Genomic DNA, 27,180 nt, shown 5'->3' on the forward strand with positions numbered 1-27,180 from the left:
TGAAGATTGTTAATTTAATTTGTGTGTTACTTAATTTAAATAAAATATGTCTTACTTATTAAATACAGATTTTATTCTAAATTTTTACCGTATATTAATAATCAGGGATGCATTACTTTCTTACATTACTCTTCAAGCGAAAAGTATTTTGGATTTATAAATTTTAATTAACGTCCGCGTCTTCAAACACTCCTTCCTGTCTTGTTGCCATGACACACGAACAAAAAGGAATGTATGAAAGAGTTAAATCAGTTTCTCTTCACCACCAAGCCAATTTCTTTTTAGAAACTTTACGGCTTCGGAGGCTTAATCGATCAGCTAACCCACTGCGAAGAAAGGAAATCGAGATTCATGAAATCAGACAGATGGATAAAAGATCGATTTCAAGAAATGGGGGACAGTGCAGAATAGCTTGGCTTTTGATAGCATTAACTTATCGGTGTTGATAACTAACATCTGTGAGGACATTAATTTTATGAATATTGACATAAAATAGAAAAAATTCATATAAATCACATTTATTGAAAATATAAAAGCTTAAACAGCCGGGAATTTTAACCAGCTGTTGTTCAAGAATAATCAATCAAATGTTTTATTGTTGTGAATTTTATACACTATTCTTTAGATTGATTGTATGTTCTCTATACGGAAAAGCTATTTCTTTTACGCAATCAACTCGTTATAATTGTATTATTTACCTCAATAATTCTTTACTGATTAATACTCACCTCTCTGTAAGAACCATTTTCTGCGTCTTGGAATGTTGATCGGCAAAGAACTTTCATCTTTCAATAAAAAAAAAAAAGAATAAAAAGTTAATTGTTTTATAAAATGATGCATGATAGTCTTAATGATGTAACCGATAGTATAATAACTATAAATGTACGTATAATTGTTAGGCATATTAATAGTTAATAGTTAAGTCATATTTCTCAAAGACAGTACTTTATTCCACACTGTTGAGCATTTATATCTAATATCATATACATTCACGTTCTTACATTGTTTTGCAGGTAGTTAGTTAGTTATGTTTATGTTGTCAATTTATTTTGCAACAAATATTTTAATCACAGCTAAAAACACACACAGCTATTGTTAGGTATCCAAACAGTTTTTCTTCGGAACAAATAGTGGGCAATTTAAAACTTTTATTTATTCGTTTACCTATTTAATTTAATTTTTTTAATATTTATTTGTTCCACAAGTGTGTATGCGGAATGATTATTTTAAAAGCATTCAAACAGATCTAACAAAAAACCGGTAAATCGATTTAAACACCAACTTTTAGAGAGAAAAACCTATCATTAAAGTGTGTGGCGACATCTAGTGCACATTATAACAACTACAGTAACAGCAAAAAAACGCTTTATTTAAGTCTTTCAATAAGGAACGTGTATGCAAAGTAATGTAAAATTGGTTTGAGTCTTACTTTATGTCCATGCATATTAAAGTAAAAGATGTTATGATTCTATTTACTAATAAATTTATTTTTGAACTTCGTAAATTTGGTAATCGCAGAAAAACATCTGTATTTTTGTTTGTTTGTTAGCCAAAGTATTTCATTTTATGAGTTAATACTTTTACAGAAAGAAAAGAAATATTAATAATGATTAAAATAAGATCCGACTATTTAAAAATGTCCAAAATCATTTTTCAGTTTCAATTTCTCCCCTAAAAATAATATTTTTGGTGCTGTATATGTTATTGATGTTGTCGTATTTATTAAATGTTTTCAGAATTTTACAAATTTTAAAAATATTTCCATTTTAAAAATTCAGTGATTATGTACTGATACTGGGTTTTAAGAGTTAAAGCGGTTGTTTTCCTAAGTGTATTTCTTAAAAAATAATGGAATGTCAAGTAAAATATTTTTAGTGTATGTATTTAATAATATACAGACATGGACAGAATATACAGGGGCTCACATTTGTTTTCGAATACTTGTATTTTTGAAATTCCTTTGCATAAATCTTATGCTAAATATTGATACACAGACTCTAAGCCTTGATCATTATAAAATAAATATCATCAAAATATTCCTTGCAATAAAATAATTTGTTCAAACTGTGTCAATCAGTAATTCACATAATAATTCGGATACCCCAAATTTTTGTTGAGATATTTTGGTAGATATTGCTTCGTGTTACAATTTTTTATTTTAAACGAAAATACATCCCAAGAATTATCGTCTGAATTTGAAAATTATTACTTGTTTAGCAAAATATATTAATATTTCCCTATCTGAAATGAACATGGCAAAATACAATTTAACAACTAATTCTGTTAGAAATTTATTAATTCATCGTTTTTAAACATGATAAAAGTATTCGGAGTATACAAAAATGTAAAGCGTTTAATTATTTTCAATGTTATAAAATGACTGAAATTGCGTGAAACGTTGAAAATGCATTGAAGTCTTCACTACATTCTTAGCTAACACCAAGGAATCGCTGATTTATTCTATGAAAAATCAAACAAGAGCGGAAAATTAGTACTGAAAAATGTTCAGCAGATTTAGAAAAGCAGTTTGCAATAAAAGTTAACTATAAAGCCTTTAGAAGATTCATTTAGGGCATGTGGGTATAGTAAGTGTTCACTAAGAAGAAAATTCTTTGACAACAAGAAAAGGAATTACCGGTTATTCCAAAAATCTGTGGAACAATACTGTATTTGTAGAAAAGTCAAACTTTAATATATTTGGGTCAGAGAGACGAATTAATATAAGACAAAAGCCAAATGAAGAATTGAATTCGAGAAACCTCTTGCCTACTTTAACGCACGGCGGTACAGTAATAATTGTTCAGGGATATTTCGCTGCCTTTAAATAAGAAATTTAGTGTTTGGTTAAAAAAATATTGATGATTATGGATATATAAATGTTTTGATTGAAAGCATCTTCAAGAAAACTTTGAATGCAAAATATATTCAAGGTTTATCATGCTAGAGATTCTAATCTTACAGCTCTAAACATTCGCTTGTGGTTATTATACAAATGTTCTGAAATTACTAAAACCAAGTCAAGCATGCAAGGAGAAAAATAGAGAAAAGGAAAAAAAAAAGTTATTTTTTCGAAAATTCTACGGAAAGCAATTCTTACATAGGAATGAAACATATGGAACATTCTTACACAAGAATTAACTGAATCCATGCCAAAGCGCATGAAAAGTATCACTTTAGTTAAAGGATATCCAACAAAATATTGAGCGTCCCGTTATTTTCATAAATATATACTGTTTACTTCAAGTGTCCAAATACTTATGCGAGTCCACTTTCAGAAACTTTTGAATATTTTTTTTACCAAAATATTTCGAATAGTTTCTTTCAAAACAAGCATGTTTAAAACTAGATGATCATTAATATATGTTGAAAAAAATAAAGTAAATTTGTTATTATTTATTAATTGATATTTGAGAAGAAAACTGAAAAACACTGATTAGAAACAAATATGAGTCACTGTATTTCGAAGTAGTAAAAAGCACACACATATGATTACTTAAAGTCATTGAGGAAACAGACGATTGAAAACATCCAGAATTAATAAAAGAGAAAGAGGTTGTAGGTTAGATTATTCAATTACAGCAAAGCCTCAAGGGACATCTGCCTAAGGGGAGGGATGCCTTCGTGGAGGACTTTCTAAGGGGAGCTGGCTCGTATACACGTTGCACATGGAGTAAACCACGAAAACACCCATGCAGCCAGCCCGGTTGCGGGATTCGAACCTCGCCGAAAGAGAGAGAGAAAATATATATTACATATTTCTCTAAACCAGGGGCTCTCAACCAGAAGATAATTTCCCCGCAAAGGGGGATTTCATAGTTTCAGTGGAGAAACGCGGTCAGTCTTTAATTTACCTACTAAACATTTAGTTTTAGTTTATGAATATAAAAATTACTTTTATTCAAGTTTTGGCATTCATCAACATTTTCTGCACTTTTTTGTTTAATATATAAAACGCATTACAAAAGCGTAAATTTAAATAAATGTTTATGCATATTTAAGGATTTGGAGGAAGGGGGCAATGATCATCTAGCAATGGTGAACAGGAAGCATAGTGAAAAAAAAAAAAAAAAAAAAGAAAGAAAAAAACGGAGAACCACTGATCTAGACAGTGTATCATTATGAATGTGGAAGAAATTGATGAAAACATTTATGTCCATGTCCTAAAATGGAAGCATATGAACGTAATCATTAATAGCTGAAATAAGATAGAACTTCCTTTACTATTAACAGGAAATAGTATTCCAAAACTATGAACGAGATTTATTAAGTGCTTGCGAAAGTTCGTTAAATGGCAGATAAAAGTTACAGTAAGTTGTCCTTTTGTTTAGTTATATGAAACATTTTAAAGATGTATTTATCGTTTTCTGTAAAGGATTTCATCGCTTCAAAATAAAACGTACTATTTCTCAAGTCAAATATTTGTTGCAAGCCATATAATGAAATAAATATAGAGCTACTTTTTGAATAATTAATTTTTTTCTTAATTGATTAGTTACACAAGTGTCCACGTTATCATGAAATTACAGCGCGGCAATTTTTTCTTCTGTCATTTTGCTCAGCTCTATTGAACTGCACGTTTTAAATATAGGATTTTAGGCACTATTATTCTGCAATATTTAAGAGACAAATTCTTAAATTAGTAAATCTGTAATAATTCCTTGACATTATTACAAGGGTTAGAAAAAAAATATGTGTATCAAGATCAGATTTCAATTTCTTTTTAATTTTACAACATTTACAAATTATATTTAAAAAATTCTTTTAACTTTTGAATCTTGCGTAGTATTTTTTTAAAAGTGTTATATCATAATATGAAATTTTCAAACTCCAATTATTTTCGGGAGTTGGAAGCAGATGGTTCGTTCTTTGATAAAGCAAAGCACATGAGAGTTACCTGCCTAACATTTCTTTTTACTTTAAAAAAAAAAAAAAAAAAGAGAGATTTATAAACGTAAAAATGTATTTTTTCCCAAACTCAATATTTTCTGAAATTTATTTCTTTTATATTACAGGCAAACTTCTCTTATATTATAAATAAAGTAGGACTACCCCATTCTTTGCATTTTTGTTTTAACCTAAGACAATCTTCTTAAGAAACAAAACAGTTAAAACAGTTAACTGTAGCTGTGAAACCTACAAACGAAATTTAATATCCAGCGATGAAAATAGTTTAAAAGGTTCAGAAGGAATGAAATTAATATTAAAGCCAAAATACATTTAGAAAGACTTGAAGAATTTAAGAGCAGTGAATCGTAAGAATTTCATGATAAAAAAGATGTAGCTCAAAGATGGAGGATTTACAAAATGAAAATGCATAGTATTTTACTTCTTTGTACGAAGTAAAAAAGAAGTATTGTAAACGCGAAAATTTTCAGGCATCATATTTCAACGAAAATATCCATTTTGACCGCTATCGAATGCAATTTAACGATGTTTTTGCGTGACATCTGTACGTAAGGGCAGAATAAAAGACTTCTCCCCCCCCCAAAAAAAAAAATTATAAAATTGATTGAAAATTAATTCTGAAGAGAATTTTTCGTGGTGTTTGTACGTACGTATGTATGTATCTCGCATAAATCAAGGTGTTATAACATGTAGATGTGCATCTCGTATTTTGGTTGCAATCGACCTCACCAAACATATAAATATATGTGTGTGTATATATATATATATCCACTTTGCTAACCGGCTCAGTGATCTCAGTTTCTTTACTCTTAAATGTTTGTAAGTTGTTCATTTTTTGCTTTAGGTTTGTATGCCTTCAGTAAATCTGCATGCTATATTTTTGGAGTTATCAACAATTTAAAAGTTGTTTAAGTGCAGCTAAGCCTAATGAATTTTGCGATGGCGGACATGTTTGTTTACATTTCAAACTTGACAAAATAGCGGATTTGTTGCCAATCTAGAGAAACTAAGCTTCGCAACAACAAAGATAACGCCTTCTTTTATTATTGCGAATTAAATCATGTTTATCCATTCTGAAATTTATTTGAGGAAATAAGTTTTTAAGATTTACTTCGTAATTTTAAATATAGATATTTTGAGTTTTTATGTATTTTTGCCTTGTCGGGAAGCGAGAACTGGATTAATTGAATGAGAAATATTGGATCGTCAGTAAAAAACTGTTTCTTTTTTGTTTGCTTAATTTCTTTTATACATCGTTTTAGCTTTATTATAGTATTTGAATAGCACATGTGGCAACTGTTAGACAATTCTTCAACTGATATAAATTTATATGCATTCTGATTTAAAATATGAACGAAATGTAACGCTATTAAGGGAAGCTAGCGCCAGAGTGTCGCTGTGGTAAACAAATATAGTGAATTTTAAAGACTGCATTTATTCTATTTTGGTTTATGCGCTATCGGCGAAGTAGATTTAATTCAGTCCAATACCTTTAAATGAAATGCAAGAAAAAATGAGTATAATTTAATATTCCGTGCAAGGAAGTCATGCGGTCTACACATCATATTTCTTAATGTTAATTAAACAAATATATTTAAAAATACGACAAACTTTTGCAAGCACTTAACAAATAACAAGGAAAATGATTATGAATGAACATAGGAATGTAGACGAAAACAAAATTTTAAACTGAAATAAAAAAATACTGTAGTAGACAAATAATTTTTATACAAATGGCCCATCTCCATATTTTTAGCCAATAAAGAAGGGGGTGCAAATATGACGTATTTAAAAATTGCGCAATTCCACTCATTGAAACTCTGTGTAATATTGATATTTATTACTATTTCAAACTTTTATATATTTACCTTATCTATCAAAATCTTTCGGCATTCTGCATGCACTATGATCTTACAAGATGCGCATTTTAACCTACGTCCTCTATCCTGTAAAAAGAAAATAATAATACATCTTTATTTATATTTGATGATCATATCAAACAGTATATTATTTAAAACAGAGTGTGAAAAAAGGAAAAAGAGTTAGGATTTTTGACAAATATGTTAATTCTATAATTCCTGATATTTAATTTCTTGTCTATATACAATATATATATAGAATTCTGATCACAAAGATTAATTCTTTTATACTAGTATTATACAAAATTATCTTCTTATCATGTAACTAATATTGCAACCCATTAGGTATACAATTTTGTTCTCGATAATAGCACTTTTTATTAGAATTTATGAAAGTAATTCTACAGACTTATAAAAAAATTTTAACAGCCTTGATGTTTTTATTCTCTTTTCAAAAGCGACGGAACTGATTACAACTTACATTGAATAGTTCAAGTGCTATAATAGTTGGTTTCATTAAAAACCGATTAAAATGATAGTTCGTTTAGTTCTTCGCTTATTTTACGCTCAAAATATTTTTGTCCAAAGATTATTTTATTGATTTCTCATTAGCAACTTTTTCACTGACTTAAGGATATTAGTACACACACAGAGTGATGAACATTCAATAATGCTTAAAGTCATCTTCGCCAAAAAATAACGTTAAAATAATTAAACCTACATGATAAAGCAATTTTCCAGAGTACAATGTTTTTCCCATTATTCGTGGAAAATCTTTTATACTTATAAATCAGAACTTGATAAACTAAAAATGCTTGCAAGTTTTGAATGCCATTTGAATTTATGAACGCAAATAGTAAATAAATGCTGTACAAAGCAAATATACATTATAAAAAAATCAAAGAAAGTAAATGCTTTTCAAGAAGAAGAAATCACCTTTTGCTAAAGTCTCGGTATGAATTTTGAGCAAATTTTCCAATATTTACATAAATATAAATTATTGAATAATAATATATTTTTAACTTCAAGCTCGAAAGTGCAAATATACATAATAAAGTTAAAATGATTGAAGAAGTTTAGCTTTTATAAATGCAAATAAATTTAAAATTGCATACTTTAGATTTCGCTTCTATTTTGTACGAGCTCTTGAAAATTTTTAAAGTTCGTTGCATTCATAAGGTTGTAATGAACATCCAATGAAGTTAGTATTTGTATTTAATTAGCTTGAAGCACAATAGAGCTTTCTGTTTAAAACAAGGGATGCCATCGAAGAGGACTTTCTGAGGGAAACTCGCTCGGACTGATTTTACACATAGTTATGAAAACGACCGTGCAGTCAGCCCATTCGTCGGAATTTAAACATAAGTCGAAGTACTAGTCAATCGTATTCGCTCGGCCATTGGTGGGCGAACATCAACAAGTTTATGTTAAAAAGTATTTGGAATGATATATAGTTACACATACACAGGGAAAAAAAGAAAAGAAAACTGTTCAAAATAATTTTTTCTGGGAGAAGGAAGTGTGTGCTGTGTTTCAGAGTCATTAGATTTTTTTTTTTTTTTTTACTTCATTGTACGAAGTAAAAAGGAAGTATTGTAATCGCGAAAAGTTTCAAGTAGCATATTTCAACGAAAATATCCATTTTGACCGCTATCGAATGCAATTTAACGATGTTTTGCGTGATATCTGTACTTAAGGACAGAATAAAATACTCTTTTCCTTCAAAAAAATTATAAAACTGCTTTAAAATTAATTCTGAAGAGAATTTTTCGTGGCGTCTGTACGAACGTATGTACGTACGTACGTGCGTGCGTACGTACGTATCTCGCATAACTCAAAAACGAGTAGACTCAGAAGGTTGAAATTTTGTATATAGGACTGCGATAGCATGTAGATGTGCACCTCGTATTTTGATTGCAATCGGCCGCACCAAACGTATATAAATATATTTATATATATATCCACTCTATTACCCGGCTCAGTGATCTCAGTTTCTTTACTCTTATATGTTTGTAAATTGTACATTTTTTGCTTTAAAAATGATTGAATTATGTTGTTTTTATCTTCCGGTTAAGGATTTTATGCCTTTAGTAAATCTGTGTGCAATATTTTTAGAATTATCAGCAATTTTAAAGTTGTTTAATTGCCGCTAAGCCTGTTTTTAATGGCGGCCATTGATGTTTACATTTGAAACAGGAGACTAGTGGATTTGTTGCCAATGTAGAGAAACTTAGCTTCGCAACAACAAAGATAATGCATTCATTTATTATTGCCAATTAAATCATGCTTAATTCTTTCTGGAATTTTTTCGAGGAAATAAGCGTTTGAGATTTATTTCGTAACTTTTAATATAGATATTTTGAGTTTTTATGTATTTTTGCCTTCTCGCGAAGTGAGAACTGAATTAATTAAATGAGAAATACTCAATCGTCTGTGAAAAACTGTTTCTTTTTTTTTCGTTTTGTTTGCTTACTTTCTTTTATACATAGTTCTAGCTTTATTATAGTGTTTGAATACAACATGTGGCAACGATTAGATAATTCTTTAAATGATATACATTTTGTGCATTCTGAGTTATAATATGAATGAAATATAATAATGTTAATTAAACCTAGCGCCAGAGTGTCGCTATGGTAAACAAAGTGAATTTTAAAGAAAGCATTTATTCTATTGTGCTTTATGCGCTGTCGGCGAAGTAGGTTTAATTCAATGTAATAAGTTTAAATAAAATGCAAGAAAAAATGCGTATAATTTAATATTCCGTACAAGGAAGTCATGTGGTGTACACATCAGATTTTTTTTTGAAGCAGGAGACGTGAAAAATATTCAGTGCCCTCGTCGAGACTCCAACCCTAAACTTCTCGAATACGGGTATGAATATGCTTCCAAACTATTAAAAATTGTGTTTTTTAATAATACTATTCATTGTTAACTGATATGAAATAGCTATGTTTGCATGTGTTATGTTTATATTTCATATTTCTAGCATTTAGTATTAACAGCGTGGGAAAAAATTGCTTAGTTGTAATCTGTGTGAAAAAATACACTACATTAATATTACATCAGACATGGAATCAATTTATCACAAAACCCGAATTTTTAAATTTTGAAATTTACATGTTTTTCCCCATATGGTCATAAGTATTTTTTATTCTATTTCTATTGTATGTTATATTTATATTATTATTTAATTCTTTTGTGTAGTCAATTACAGCAAAGAATATAAGGAATATTTGATTAATGAGATATATGCCTTTGAGGACGTCTTTCTGAGAGAAGTAGCTAGCACTATGCTATATTGTTTTGAATAATCACAAATTTAAGAATTTTTAGACTTTTCACGGTTCTGTAAAAATTGCATTATATTTAATCAGCCTTAATCGGAGTAGTATGAAACGATATCTGATGCATTAAAGAAAAAAAAACTTTTTATTTCCCAGTGTCAGCTTTGGTTTTAATCCAGCGTGTTAATCTAATGAGTTTTATCACTTCAAATAATAATTTTCAGTCAGACAGAAGCAAGATTTTAATGGATTGAGTAAAGTGAGCAGCACCTTTGACATATAAAATCTCAGAAGGAAAAAAAAAAAATGTCCCTGATGTTTTTGCTTAATGTTTACTCTTACGTGGACTGCATTAAAGCATACGTCACAAATTTCAGAAGTTGTTCCAAAACTGCAAGCTTGAGGTACACAAAAATGGGTCTTTAACCGTTTGTTTTATTGTTTATTTACACGAAGATTTTAAAAGGTATTAAACGTACTTTAAAGATACAACATACATTGAAAAACGTTACACTTTAAAGCAAACCTCATTTTTTGTAAAAACATTTATGTAATCCTTTATATTTTTCATGGATGGGCCAAGTCTCATATTGATATATCAACTTTTTTGAATACTTTTTGTTCCTTATTGATTCATAACGTTTTACAGTTTTATATTTGTTAAATTGAGTTCTATTAGCCTCATTCATAATGAAGAGAAAGAATGAATACTAGGGAATATGAAATAAAAAATAACTCATCCCTATATGAAATATTAATTCCTTATAAAAATAATTCATATGCCTGGTCATTCCTTTCCTAATGAAAGAGGGAAAATAATTCATTTTTTAGTTTTTTACCTTACAGGATGTTAAAAAAAAATAACATCAGACATTTCCATAAATGTTTTTAGGTGTATACCTCCAATCATCAAGCAGTTCTATGTATAACATCGCAAAATTCTCAATTAATGTACATTTTCGTTTTGATTTTCTTGGAAAGTAAAATATTAATTAAAAATTTTTTCAACTTTTAATTCAGTTAAACATAAAAAAAAATTGCCTTTTACGTCCAGGATTCCTGAAAGTATTTTATAAGGAACTTAATGATTTGCATCATTTTTCGTTGCTTATTATAGAAAAAAATTGAAATTTCTTTATCAGATTTAGTGAGCGACAATAATATAAATATTTCCCTTTTGTAGATTAATATCTCTTATTTGTGTAAAAAGGAACTTTTTATTAAATTTACACGTAAATATAAATAACTGCGAATAAAATTTTGTCAAATGTGATTGGATGAGCAGAATAAATTGAAACCCTAACGTAATTTAACCTCTAACGTAATTTTAATATCATGCAATATGAATTTACATGAAATTAATATCTTAAGAGTTTTATTTCAATGAAATTTCGTTACTATAAAAACGTGTTTTATTATAATAATAAGGACAATTATGATTGGGATTATTCAATTATGGCAAAGCACACGAGGGCTATCTGCCTAAAGGAAGGGGTGCCTTCGTGGAGGACTTTCTAAGGGAAACTGGCTCGTATGCACGTTACACATGGGGAAAACCCCGAAAACGCCCGTACAGCCAGCCCGCTCGCGGGATTCGAACCTCGGACCGAACTACCAGCGTTCAGCGTTTTTATCGCTCGGCCGGTGGTGGGCATGACATTTATGAAATATTCCTTACTTATCGCATGAAGCAAGCTACATTACACAAAAATACCTTAAGGTGACAAAAAATACGACAAATTATATTGCAAATACAATATTATTGCATTTTTAATAAGTTATTTATTTTGACAGTAAAAGCTTATGAGGCTTTTGGAGTTACAAAGGACATGTTTGTATAATTGTAATTCTGAAATTCTTAATCACTTAAATTAGAATTCTCATGAGCTTATTATCTTACGCTTAGTTCAAGATATAGACTTAGCGACTAAAAAAAGTTTCCTTGCAGACAGTAAAATCTTTCCTTGTACAGAGATGTTTTAAAGTGCTATGTTTGATACCTTTGTAACTTTTCATTGTCCTTAGAAATTGTAAACAGCTAGAATATTCTTGTTGTCTGCCTTGCCCACTATTCTTATCCGAACAGTTTCCTGAGTTGGAAATTTTAATTTCGAAAGCCGTAACACTTTTCCGCTTTCCTGTTTAGTGACTGTTTAGCAGAGCGTCGAGCTTCTTAAATATTTTCTGAGATTTCATCTAGCGCAAAAGAAAAATCTTCCTCGATTTCCTCCTGATTTTTCATCTCAATATAAACGAAACATTTTGCTTTTTGCCTTTCATCATAAGTACCTTTTATTTCAGAATTAATGCTGTCTCTTTCTATTTGTCCAATACTTTTATTTATAAACTTGCATTTCTCTTATTCTAACCTGAAAATGTTATTACCTCTAAGGTTTCTCTCAAATCACCCAATTTTATTCCATATTTTCACCATTTATTGCACCTATATCCTCATTCTCAGATAAGATTAGTGTCTGAAATTGAATATCATGATTAGACTGGTTTCTTAAAAGAGCAAGATCTTCTTCACTTGTAATTCTTGACAAAAAATAAATTGGAAAGTAAGTTTTGTAAATTTGTTTAAGCTTTATAGCTAAATATAACTTTGTGTGCGCCGCGATCTATTCCAGAGCGATGTACATAACTAGAGCGATTTTTCATAACGTCAATCACTATCTTTCTGTATGACCACTTAATTGTAATGTTTGTTTCACGCCAAGTGGATGACATCTTTTGAATGTCTTGGTTTGCTATTTCAACTAAGCATTGTTATCGGCTATTTCTTGGATTTAACAGTTATAATTTCATAATTTCTTCAGTAACTTTATTAGCAAATTCTAGGCTATTGTCACTTTGCAAGATGCAATGTGTTCATGCAATGAACTCATCCAATAGATTATAAACAACATCTTAGACTCATTTTAGTTTTATTACTTTTGATTGTACAAATTTCATTGACTATACTTAATGTCTCCATCCACTTTAATTGCATTCCATTAAGGTAACACCTCGAATGTAATTCATTGTATTCAATATCTTTAAGCAAAAGACCTTTTCTTGAAACACTTTGTTTCTTTTGCAAAATCCGCAAAGATTTATCCCAAGCTACATCATACACAAAGCTACACACAAACATAATACACAAAGATACTATGCATTAAAGTTCCATCCATGTTCGACTGCAGTTACAATTACAATTTCCTCCATGGCCGATGGCAATATGAATCTCATAAATTATTTGAAAATTCTCCTTCATAAAAGTATAATAAATAATTGGATAGCTATGACCGTTGACCGTCGCTTTGAAATAGGTATGCAACCACTTGGTTTTCACCTGATTTGGGAGTGTTCTTAAGTCGGGGGTGGGCATTAAGTCGATAGAGATCAACCGGTGGACTACCAAGACATTTTGGGGTAACCGCCTTTACTGAGACCTAAGACGCACATACTAAAATAAACAAATTTATGGAAACTCGAAAATCGATGCGACTATGTTTACTTAATCAAATGATTCGATTGAATGTGTAGACGACACATGTATCTTCATTGGAAGAGCAGGATAACTTATCAGGTTCAATGTTCCTTCTAACCTTCTTCGGGAACATGCAAGGACCTGACTCGGAACAGAGAGCTTACTAAAGCTATGTTCAAAACTGTGGGAAGTAAACAGGATACACAAGAAGGGTATACAAAACCCTTTATTTTTCTCTATTTACAATGACTTCCGTACTTCGGAATACACCGACCCGCTACTTGGGGTCAAAACGTAAAAGTATAAAAATAAAACTAAACTCTAATTTAACTTATAATAATATAATAATAAACGTGGAAGATTGGCCTTATATTAACAGGAAGCGTATGTAGTACAGAGAACTGTGAACACTACAATACGTTTAAAATTTATCAAGAGGATTAAAACCTCTGGCCTGGAAGGCAACAAGCAACTGCGTAACTTCTAAGGTAAGCGGCCTGCTTCGACTCACTGCTTCCTCTCTCTCGCTTGGCAAAAAACCACAACTTAAATACTTGGCGTTCGCCAGACAAACTTTGCATAAAAACCTTAACGCTTATAATTCTGGCCGGAAGTAGAAAATAAGAAGTGATAGTAAAGATTTAAAATAAAATAAACGTTAGTAAAACTTAAGATCCTTACAAACTGAAAATATAAATTTTATATTTTCTTTATCTGAGGAACACAAAATGTTTCTCCTTCAAAATGAACAAGAGTTTAAAAGCAAGTAGTTCAGAACCTAAGAATGACTTTTGGAATTTAATAGACGAAGTATCCTATTTTTATGGTAACAGGGTAATAATTTATAACAGTGGTAAATAGTAATGCGCACGTTACGCAGTGGTTTCTGGAATGTTTCTCAGAATTTTCACTAAACATAATTTTTGTGATGGGTCCTGTTATTTAAATACAATCAATTCCCCGCCGAAACGGGTAGTGAGAGTTGAGTGCAAATGCTTCGTCGTAGCTAGTTAATGTGAAAAATATTTCGTAAAATTTGATTTAAAGTTAGTTAATCCAGCTTTTTAAAAATAATTTTATCTGCTTGTTTTTTCTATACCATTCAGAATGGTGCTTTAATTTTTTACTAATCGCAATATTATTTATAAATAAACAAAAGTGCTTGAAACCATACGATGGGCAAGTTATAACATGTTGCAATTTGTCCCAAGATTTTGATTCATATACTTAGGCTTTCTTTTCTCAACTCACCCAAAACATAAAAATTGATTTTTCAGTTTCAAAGATTATTCATCCCTCTAAGCCTTCATCTCGGAAGCATGCTATGTTTTCTAAAACAACAAATATCAAATGTTCATTGACATTTACAAGCTTGATCAAGCTTCCTCAAAAGAAAAGATAATTGAAGCGAGTTTGGCTGAGCTAGAAAGGGGTGCTGGGGGCAAGAGAATACAGTTACTACGGAATCAAGAAAATCCCTCAAAATTTCAATTAAATAGCATAATAGTAAGAAATTTGGAGCTGCCAATAGAGCAAGTGTTACTAAATAATATCGTGGCAGAAGCACGGATCGACACCTAATGTATCTAATGTAGTTTTATTTCCGAAGCACTTTTCGGAAAATATTTTCACAATCATAGACCTTTTTAACTTAGTAGAGGCAAAGGTTATTGCCAAAAAGGGCAAGTGTTCATACGTCGGTAAGATATTATTGCAAGGACGAGAAACTTGTTTTCTTTGTAGTTAAAAATTTACAAGCCATCGTAATTTTAGGGGTGTAATTTTTAAAAGTTGCAGGGGCTCATCTTAATTTTCAAGGTATGCTAATATGTTGACTTCGTAATATCTAAAAAAACTTGGCAGTCGAGGCAGTTTTAATTCCATTTTTATTTGCAATTGATATTTGTGGCCACAGTTCACTTGGCACTCTAGTCGTGCCTATTCGAGAAAATTAACTTTTTTGATATTGTTGCAATAGGAACACAGCTGAATGAAACAGCGTCTAAGCGGCACAGATGCAAAATCTAAAGTGCGTAGTTATCCAATGTGAAAACACACGAAAAGAAAGTTTTGTTTTTTCTTAAAAGTTTCAGTTCCCAATTATTACGTCATCAGCGTTGCGCAAGCCATGCAAAATGGAATGGTCTAGAAATGACGTAATCCAGAGAAGTTATTATGATTTTTAGTACAGAGAGGGAGAATTACCGTTTTACCTATAGTTTAAATTAGAATTTTGATTCACATATTTTTTTATCTTACACATCGCCTCTTCAAAGATAAAAAGGCGATACAGAAGAGCCTTTTCAGAAGAAATCTCCCGAGCTCTCGTTTTGACGGGGGAGATGTATAATATAAAAAATACGATGGCTTTGCTCTGCGCGAACAGGAAATCTATAATTAACTTTCCGCAATTTTAGGATCTTGCCCTAGACCAATACTTTTGAGAACATTATGACATGTTATATAACCGCTAGTATAAATACAGAGTTCGCGCCATTTTTCTCTTCCTGCTGCTACCAGACTTTGCTGCCGCTCTTCCCATCTGTCTTCCCTTTGTTAGAAAAGTTATGACGTAGAAAGTCTAAATATAATCTTATTTAGTTTAAATCACTATTGAATACATAATTTTGAGAATTTTATCTAAAGGAAAAATGATCTTCGGTGAGAATTGAATAAAGATGTGGAACCTTAAAAGCTAGAGCCTTCTTTGTCGTCATTTTGCCGCCTTTTACTCAGCCACAACAATGCCCGCACTCTGATGCATTTATACCGTCAAGTTTTGTCATTCCTGTGCCTATCAAAATATTACAATATATACAGCAGGATGGGCAAAAGTTTTCAGTCGGGGCCAAAAATCGAAAGAAAAAGTTTGGCGGGCCAAGATAAATTTTTCTAAAATTTTAAAAACAATATACAAGTATTACAATTTAAACATGTTAATGAGATGAAAAAAATCGCGATTTTATTTTTGAAAGTTCCTTAATTGAGGTTTGAAGTGAGATGTACTGATTCTAAGCCTAAGGAACGAGGCTAAATGCTCATCTGTCAGTCTGCTTCCGAAATAATTCTTTCTAAGGTTCATAGTTGAAAGCTATTGCTCACCCATATAAGATGAAGCAAACATAGCACTGATTTTCTGGGCATGGGATATTAAATTTGGGACACTTACTTTGGATAATGATTTGTAAAACTTTAGCATATTTAGAAACAACTGCTTGAGGTGATTGTTAGATTGCAACTCAATTAATTCAAGCTGAAAATTTGACCTCACTGCTTCACAATTTACGTTGAGAAGCATGGTAAAAATATCCAATTCTCTTTGACTGGAACTGAAATCTCGAAATGTGAAATGATGGGAAATGTTACATTCTTTGAAGACTGCTACAGCTTCATTGCAGATGAGACACACTGGTTTATCTTTTACAAATATAAAAAATATTTCCAGGTCCATTCATCATTAAAAGCACGGCACCCTGACTCAACTTTAGTTGTTTTTTAGTAACCATTTTGAGGTTGAAATATTTTACGAATGACCCAAACAAGCACTAGCTACTTTTAATAATTTTACTACTATTCACAATGATGTTATATGGCCGCAATCTATCCATACACAATCTATCCATACATTAGAACTCGCACAAAAAAGAAAAAGTCGCTAGCTGGAGCTTGAAATGCGCAGTCTGCCACATGAGAGGTCTAATTTACCTATTCTGGATTTCCATATGTCTGCTCCCCGAGAAATAAATAACGCTTGTTGGCGCCAATCTACGGCTATAACTGACAAAGAACCGTTAAACACTTTACCAATTGAAAGTTGTCTGTGCTTGCTATTTCCTTTGATTTATGTTTTGTAGAACAAAAATATAGAAAGTAAAAAAATCATCAGTCCTCTGGAAAAAAAAAAGAAAGGAGGGAAAAAATAATATTTAAACAAAATAGAAAAGGAGAAGGATACATAATATATAAATATATATTTCTTTTAATTTGCCGGTCCGCAACAATATTAATGCTTATTTAAGTCACTCGTCGATTCTTAAAATCGATCCAGTCTTTCTCATTTAGTTATATTAGTAACTCTTTGTATCACAAGCTGACATATTTTTGAACTCGCTTCTTTGCATACTTAATCATCATGGTAATTGTAACCATACTGAGCAGCAATAATAATAATAATAATAATAACAATAATAAATAAACAAATAAAATAAAAATACATGCAATTCATGTAATTTTTTAAACGCGTTTGCTTTTAAATATAGATGTAAGTTTTTGCTGCAGTTTTTTAAAATGACATTGTTAAAAATTCGGATTTTCAGAAATTGCTTCTCAGATCCGATTTTACCCTTTGATTAATTTTAGTAATTTGATAAGGAAAATGCTGTGTAGTTTTGTATTTCATTGAATTTATTGTGGTGAAACTCTGTTTTGAATATTTTTAAATGGTTTTACCAATGCATGTTTTTAATAATATCGTACGGTGAAAACGGACAACCAAATATATACATTTATTCTTAGTTATTTATGTCGTAGTAATAAAAACTTCGCTTCGCAGACGAAGTATCAAGGTGTCCAAAGGACTTAAAAAAAAACGAGAGGAAAAATGTTTTTCCACCACCATCATCATCATTACATTTGGACGTAAAATGCAGATTGATAGACTAAAAACACAGTTTTGTGGAAAGTTGACCATTGCGTAAGCATAGCATTTCTTATTGTAAATGTTAATACGATTTAACTGAAAACACAAATTAAGGAAAAAAAGTAACTCATTGGAAAAATAATAAATCAAACTTGCCAACAACTTCTTCTTTAAATATAAATGACCAAGGGGGAAAAAAGCTACAAATTTTCCAGAGTTTACTGCGTACTTTCGCTCAGAGGATCTAATTACAGCATTTGATAAATTATGCTGGGTATTCAAAATTACGGTAATCAGTCCAAAGGGGATGTTAGTCCAGATCGGCAATTTGTCTCGAAACGGCATTTTGTGTCGAATCACTATAAATGGCGATATCACTTTTTAAATTGTTGCCAACAAATATTATCGCCCTGTATTATATTTAAAGAAATTAAACAATGAAGAAACTGCATGAATGCATGTATATTTCTCGCTTTGTGGAAAAACAATGATATCTAGAGCAATCAAATTTTGAATAACGTATATTGAAATTTTGAATAACATCCATGTTCTCATATTCCAGCCGAATATGGGAACATGGACGCCCGAATCAGGAATTTGTTTTCTATCGATTTTATATTTTTTAAACTTTAAAGAATTTTTGATTAAGAAACTCAACGATTTCAAAGGAGGCAATGGGAACACACTGTACGGAATAATATATTTTTATCTCCAGCTCACGAGACTGTCTATCGGATTTTAAAGATATGGCTGTTTTTAAATACTTTTAGCCCAAATGCTCTCGAAACGTGTATGCATGTGTAGATGAAAAAAAAAAACGCTCCTTTTGGGACTAATATAAAATAATAAGTTTTCAGTCTTTTTAAATTTTTAAATTTTAATTTTTTAGAAGTATTAAATATATTTCCGATTTGCAATGAATTTACGAGAATTTACTTCCCTGGTAGGAAGTAGAATAGCATCTAAACCATTGAATTAAGTTTTTAAAATTAAAGTGGGAAACTAAAGTGATTAAGCAGTATTCATACATCTCAAATCACAATGTATATATTATATATATACATGTACCCATTAAAAAATTTGCCTTAATTTTCAGTAAAAACATATTTTAATGCCAGATTTTTAAGGAGCGAAGTTGAATTTATTGACGTCAAATCTACAAATTAAGAAGTGTGAGTCTTTATTCCCAAACAGTTCGAAGCGTAGTATGACAAAGAACCTGAGTGCACAAAATTGTTTTCTTTGATCTTGCATTGTTTAAGATGCTGACAGGAGTTAGAATTGGAATCATTCCAATGATGTGTTACTTTATTAGAGCGATTGGAAACGACAACGACGTTATAAAAATAACTTTTCTATGCAAAAGAAGTAGCAAGTTCAATATAAATCGTAGATGTCATAAGTACCCGATTTCTTTTGATCTTAATAAGATGGCAGGAAAGATGAATTGTCTGCTATCTGCAATCTATGCACATTAATATTTTGTAATAATCACAGATATGTACAAAATACTTTATGGTTTCTATTTCTGTCAATGTAAAAAATTATTTAATCTACTAAATGTACAGGGTTGTTATAATTAAAGTTCCACTTTGAAATAGTCATAAAAGGAAAACTACTGGACCAAATGTTATCAAACTTGGTAATCTTAGAAAGGAGATTAGGAGAATTTATTTTCCGCGAAAAAATGAACCTAAAAAACTCATCATTGTATTGTCACGTTGTGTCATGAGCTATTAAAAGTATCAATAAATATTAAACGATTAAATGTACATAAAGCATCTGCAATGTCTTTCCTTGGCAAAGGATGCAAAAAGCGATCTTTGAATTGCGACAGAAATTGGGGAAACGGTCCCACCAAACGCCATTTGTGATTACGATTAAAAACGTTATCACTAATAGTAAAAATTGTGACGAACTATTTGTAAAACAAGTTTTTGAAAGGATTATCGAGGAAAGACTTGAGAGAGAAGAAGATGAAAAATTAGAAAACAAACACAATTAGAAATTCAGAACGCAAAAAACGAATACAATTATAGGTTGAAGATCGGGAGAAGAAAAGAAATTTTGAATTACGAAAACTAAAACTTTTAAACGAAAATAAATGAATGTTCCAAACGTCAACGGGAAGCAATATAACCACACCGGAAAACAAGAACTGTATCGATTTGAAAAGTCTTATGCAAAATATGCAAAAAAAGGGGTGGAGACATATCTTTATTCTTAAAATAATATTTGAATGTCAAGCCAAACGGTTGGGATTAAATGAAGAAGATTGTTTTTCATTTATTAGAGCTTTTACCTCTCGATATCACACAACTGATCGCCAACGAACATGACGACCAAGCTAATGATTACGCATTTGGTAAGAATTTATTATTAAAACGTTTGAAGTTACCGCAGAAACATTTTTCCAGAAATTTGTTAATCATATTAGTGATTCAAAACGTACAAGAACAGATTTGGTTTTCGAAACTCGCAAATAGTTTAACCAATGGTTAGCAGGATTAAAAATAAATGATTTTATTCTTTAAAAAGAATTAATTACAACTGATGAATTGAAAAGACATGTTACGAATTCTGTTAGAGAACATTTTATTGATTCATGGCCTAAACATGTAAACGTGAATGAATTAGCTAAAATATTATATGAAAACAAAAAGGTTCGATCAGGACTAAAAAGAAGCAATGAAAGTAAAGCAGTTCTAAGGTTTTCTTGAGATGATTCTAAAAACACTCAGAGAGTAATGATTTCCAGGTAAATCGGATATTAACGGGAAGCAACAGGCAATATGAACTTTTATTTTTTTTCTAAACCTACAAAGAACTTTATTGGAAAAACTTTACAAGATATTTGTCCCGCCTTCTTAGCATGCCTCCGTAGTGTAGCGATCAGCACACTGGTTCGATTCCCGATACATAATATATAAATTGGCAATTGGCAGTACCCAATGTGTATATGTACTATATACTATTATAAGGTATTTCTCCCGCCTTTTTAGCATGCCTCCGTAGTGTAGTGGGCTGGGCACGCTGGTTGAGTGTTCCAGAGGTTCGCGGTTCGGTTCCCGGTGAGGGCGTTGCTCATTTTTCATCACTCCTGCTTCGAAATAACCTAATGCCTCTACGCTATATATATATATATATATGGATTATGGATTCACTCTTTTTAGATAATTCTACTAAAATTATTCTTTGGAGGTAATATAATCAATATTTCTTTAGTAAATAAATTATATATATACTATATATATATATATAGGCCGATGGAGGCGTTGTTCATTTTCCATTTTTTCTACTTCCAAAAAAAATCTTAATGCCTTAATCTTAATGTTAAGATTATATAGAAATTTTGTTGTGTAACTTTCTACTTTTTCTAGAACTTTAAATTAGGATTACACTGTACGCAAAAAATTGGGTTCTCATGGTATTGTCAACAATGTTTCTTAGAAAATAAAACTGAGGGCAATGATAAGTCAGATTCCTGAACGTTAGCACTTTCGATAGTTTACCGCCAGATGACGTCATGACCCTTCAAAAGCAATCGTAATAATGTAAACATGAGAGATGAAATATAGCCGTGGAAACAGACGATATTAACTACTCATGCATTTTTTAAAAATGGAATAAAATAAAGTATTTTGGTGTTGTTAGTTGTGAATTTCTGTCCTGAAAACGAACTCAAAAACGATACACATAGTTGACATGAATATAAGAGAACAGTTTAAAGTCCAGCACTTGTTTGTTCTTTCGTAAACATTGAACCATGATAAGTTTAAAAAGTGGTTTTAAAGTTTCAGTGACAAGTGAAGTAGAAGTAATCCAGTCATCCCGGTTATATTACGATCTATATATATCCACGTTATAGACTTAGCTCTGTTACAAAGTATTCAACTAATCGTAAACCTTTAGTGTTTGTAGTTTTCCCAACATAAGGAATGGCGTCAATTATATATTTCGCAAACGAGCGAAATTAAAAAAAAAAAAGATAATCGAGACTAATTTCAGAATTATATCTGACGCAGAAGCTAATCATTCGTAAAATTTATAAAATTTAGGAAAACATCTTGCATTGTAACTGAAAAATCATCAGGATTGCCATATGCGACCGGGCATTATCCTCTTGAAATATAAACTTGAAAGTCATCGGAGAGGAGGGTCACACAACCAGGTGTAGAATAACATCAATATTTTGAAGTGGGGTCCATCTTTGAAGGCAATTCTATTACAGCCAGTGTGATTCGAAATCAAACGAGCAAGGTATCACTGTAAACGTATTTGTCGGTGTCAGCAGGTGACAAACGGTTGACACAATAGCCGTCGAGGACACAGATCACGCTTTGACTTCTTTGTCAATGGTTCTTATGGCTACTGGTTTTCCGGTTAGGAAGGAACTTTGGTAATCACAATTCAGGTACAGCGAAAGCCGCCCAGACATTCTCACAGTCCTCATATTCTGCCTTAGATTAACCGCGGCCTTCTGATGCTGTACTCTGACAGTCTTCAACTATTCCTGACAACTTTTTCTAGTGACGATATCACTCAAATGCCGAGCTATACTTCGATTTGGCAACTCTGCTTTTTTGGCACCCAGTACGCCTTTTCTCAGTATGGCGATTTGTGTGCGAACCTGTTTGCTTAGCACATGCTATGTAGCTCTAATTATTTATTCTTTATCCACCAAAATTTAAAGATTTGCATGTAGGATGGAAAATATTCGCAAACGAAATTTCGTTACGATCAGAAAACTTTTCCTTGGTGTGCCTATTTTTCTGCTTGGTGTGTGTTTATAACTCTGCAATGTTCCCATTCTATTCTATGAGACAAAAGATAATAATTTATAATACATATTAAGCATTATTTGTTTTTGTTATGATATGGAGACAAGCTACATAAAAACACAGAAGTGTACTTCTTAAGTAACATTAATCTTATACATCCTAAATAATGTAATTTATCAATTATACTAATCATTTACACAATTAGTATAATTAATAAACGTTATTTGCAACACTTTAAAACATGTACTGACGTTATAGAATTTTGCTGCCCTTAATTTCTTAATTTAAGGACAAGAGAGCTCTTGAATAAATTAACAGTACTCATTAACCATACTCTTTGAAAATATGGTTATAACAATTAAGCAGTAAGCTTCATCATTATATGCATAAGAGACTGCAAGAATTGAATAAATAATTTTTAAAATTTTGATATGCCTGAAGCTAATTTTTATCATTTCGTGTTTATTTATTTTATAATTTGAAGCTAATTCTAAAGTGATTATAATATACGCAGCAACTGTGAAAAAAATTATAAACTATTTTTTTTCACAATGTTCTGTCGGCTTCGATTTTTCCCCCCACATAATATTTTTGACAACACCATTTGTTCTTCTTTTAAACAATCTTTAAAATTTTTATACTCCATACTGTATACTATTTTATTTTACTACAGTGCTGAATTAATTTAAAAAATAATTTAAAAAATTGAAATTCAAAATACTTTAAACTATAAAAATAGTTTTTATATAATGTATATTTTTCCTTAATATTTCTTTGCAAATCTTTAATTTTCTTATCTTTTTTATCAAGCATTTCTTTGATTATATTTAGCATTCATAATTTACGTTAGGCTGTCTTTGCTTTCATGTGATTGGATTGGATCAATCACAGTTTTGTAGCAGGTATGGTAGCTCCCTAGAGTTTTAAACAAAATAATGACCTATTCTTAAAATGAATAGAACAACTCAACTCATTACAACAGAATGTGATTCTGGCAACCTCTTTAGATTTCGATGTTGAGTAGGTGAAGGAAAAAGGAAATTCCGAAATCCTTCGTGATTCACTAGAGCTTGAAGAATTGTAGCACAAGTTCAACGAGAAAAAATACAAAAGCAATGAACAGAAAGAAAAAGGGCTAACGTGTCCAACTTTATGTCTTTTCTTAGGGCGATCACCGCCAAGTTATTTTCCATGGTAGAACCTTTTTCTTTTATTTTATTTTCATTTGTCTAGTAACCCTTGCTTAGATAGAGCTCTTTGACGAAGAGCTTCGTTAAGAGTTCTTTCTTTAATCAGAATATTCTAGAGCATGCCAAAAGTGTGATATTTTTTAAATTTATTTTTCTGTTCTTAGAACACGAAATAAAAGCTCGAATCAATGTACAGGAAAGGTAGAAGTTTTAAAATGGTACTTAAGCTTCGCAGTAACTTTGAATTCTAGTAAAAAAAATAAAGTACGACATGAAATAAAGTCAAATGTATTCAAACAAAAATGTGGTCTACTTTTTTAATTTATACAAACTTGGATGTTTTTTAACGTTAATTAGATTTTGAACTCGTTCTATATTGTATACCATTTGTGAAGAAAGTATATCTCTGATTAGGACACAGCAGCATATAATTAGTTATCACAGATTTGGTAATAAAAGTAATATTTAATTAAATGTTATAGCGCGCGTATTAATTTTGTTATTAGAAACGCAATTGCAAATTAGAGAAAAAGAGTAAACTTGATAGTAAATGGAGGTAAAATGAGGAGATAAGTGTAAAAAAGATATGAAAGAGTTTAGGTTTTAAGGATCTCTTAAGAGGGCTCTTTTAAAGTTTATTATGGTTTATCAGCAGGGATTATCGATAGAGGGAATCCAAGTGAAACAGCAAAACATTTCATAGGATATTACATGAATAAGCATTTAGACTAACATGGGAACTTTATATATCTTCTGCATATTTAAAAACTGCAAAAATATGTAATAGTGAAATACAAAAATGTTTAATGTTTTTAATTAGATATATCATGACTTAGAATAGATCGGATTAAAAAGTAAAAAAGTAATATTTTTGAGAATTTCATCTTTTAAGTAGTTTAGTTTGTTAATTAATAAAGATAAATTAAATATTAAATAATATGTTACAGTTTCCCGAAGATTTTACTCTAATTTGAATGAAAAGTGAAAACATGCAACATCTTGTTTTGAGACTGAGAGTCCTTTTGTGCTATTAAGTAGACAGGAATATTATTGGCATCCCTGCTCTTTACGTAGCACCAATAAATTTGAATCAGCCTTGTATTTACTTGCACATTCTCATAGGTTTAGAAATTATGAAAATGGCTCGTTGCGCGCTGTTTTAAATGCAAAAAACCTTTACCAGTTTTCACTCCGTAAAATAATCTTGTGTATTTTGTAGCAATTTCTAATCAACATTCTTTACCAACACTGTCAAACTTCCTAACATTCTTTAGTTCAGTGGTTCATATTGTAAAGTGTACCTGACAAATAATCGTTATTTTTAATACATTAGGAACTTAAAATTAGTTTTTGCTTTTAAATGCTTTAAAAAATAAATATAACTGCTGGCTAAGTGTTAAACATGACTTATGATTCTACATTAACAAAATACTTTAACTAATTATTAAAAACCTGTGCAAACATATCAAACACAATCGCTCAAACAATCAGACAACACAATCATACAATCACTGATTAAACTAAACTAAATAAAACTCGGTGGCATAAACAGCCTATGGAGCTATGGCCGGCCAGTGCCCTGATATCAGCTTTCTAGACCTTGGGCTCCGGGCTGCTTGTGCATCTTAGCCTAGACAAGTGGCCAGCTTGTCGCAGGAGCCCTTCGGTGTTTAGTCCCTAAGTGAAGTTTGTACTCATTTTATCGACCCATGTGTAAATTATTTTGATTAACTGATAGATGGCGCTAGCGTTGCGTGTGACCGCGACGCGACGTGCCTTCTGAATTTCCATAGACTCTCCACCGGCAGTTCGATAGATGGATGTCTGATGCTTCGCACACTATTTGATTAGGAACACTTCGGTTCCTATTTAAAAGATTTCGATTATGGAAGCATATAGATTTGTTTGTCAACTGAACCACCATGTTTTGATCAATGATCTGTAAATATTGTACATATTAAAAGTTACATTTTAAATGTGATTGATGTCGATTTATAGATCTTAGAATATTTTGAAACAGCTGGTTCATAAGGCCGTAAAGAATTGGATTTAGCACATTGCAAGTGTGCGAAGTCAGCAAAAGGTAAGACTAAATTTTCTAATTTGTAGAGTAACTATGGCAGAAGAATCTTGTTAAATTAAAATCGAAACGCAAAGTTATCAGGACCACCGTGTCCAAGATTCTAAAAAAAATCGAATCGGAATTGAATAAAGAAGAAATTGATACAAATACATTAGAAGAAAGTTTAGACCGAATCGAAAACTCTGAGTGAATTAGATGCACAGATAGAGCGTGACTTGAAATCAGAGGCGGAAGAGTTTGAAACAGAAATTCTATCTTGTATCGAATACGAAGAGAAAATTCAGTTATGGCAATTCAGAGCAAATAAAAAATTGAAAGAATTAAATAATGTAACAAATTCGGAAAATGAAAACTCTCTTAACGAAACTAATTCTAAAATCGAAAGCAATAAATGTACACGTCTGCCAAAATTAACCATCGCTAAATTCTATGGAGATTATACCCAGTGGACAAGTTTTTAGAACTCTTTCAAGGTAGCAATCCACGGTAATGAATCTTTAACAAAGATCGAAAAATTTAATTATTTAAAATCGTACTTATGCGGCAACGCTGCAAACGCGATAGAAGGTTTTTGTATTTCGGAATCAAATTACGATGAAGTTATTAAAATACTTAAAAACAGATTTGGCAGAAAAGATATCATTATAAACTCACACATGCAAAAACTTCTGAATCTTATCCCAGTAACCAAATCCAGTGACACTTTAAAACTTCGCAAACTTTGTGACACTATAGAAACTCAAATGCGCAGCTTGAAATCGTTAAACACCGGATAAATACAGTCACACCGGATAAATACAGTTATATGTTGATTCCAGCCATAATGAAAACTCTACCGTCTGATATAACCTTAGAATTCAATCGTAAAACGTATTCGTCATCTTTAATGTTAACGAATTATTGCAGTTTGTTCGTTTAGAATTGGAAAGTCGCGAGAGAAGCCAACTTTTGCTCTCCACTCATAAAT

The 27,180-nt window shown here is 31.0% G+C and overlaps 1 protein-coding gene across 2 annotated transcripts in view; it reads right to left on the minus strand.

The window, feature by feature from the left end:
• rdgA (retinal degeneration A) overlaps positions 1–27,180 on the minus strand; it is a 160,252-nt gene that overhangs the window by 114,239 nt on the left and 18,833 nt on the right. For both annotated transcript variants that reach the window (XM_085815936.1, XM_085815929.1), the window contains exons 4-5: positions 6,774–6,851; positions 729–785 (exon numbers count right to left, since the gene is read on the minus strand). In XM_085815936.1, the coding sequence (XP_085672062.1) occupies positions 729–785; positions 6,774–6,851 (135 nt within the window). The remainder of the gene's footprint in view (positions 1–728; positions 786–6,773; positions 6,852–27,180) is intronic.

Source organism: Stegodyphus dumicola, chromosome 1 (genome assembly GCF_044657685.1).
Source record: "Stegodyphus dumicola isolate Sdum_Otavi_A_Nest chromosome 1, ASM4465768v1".
NCBI lineage: Eukaryota > Metazoa > Arthropoda > Arachnida > Araneae > Eresidae > Stegodyphus > Stegodyphus dumicola.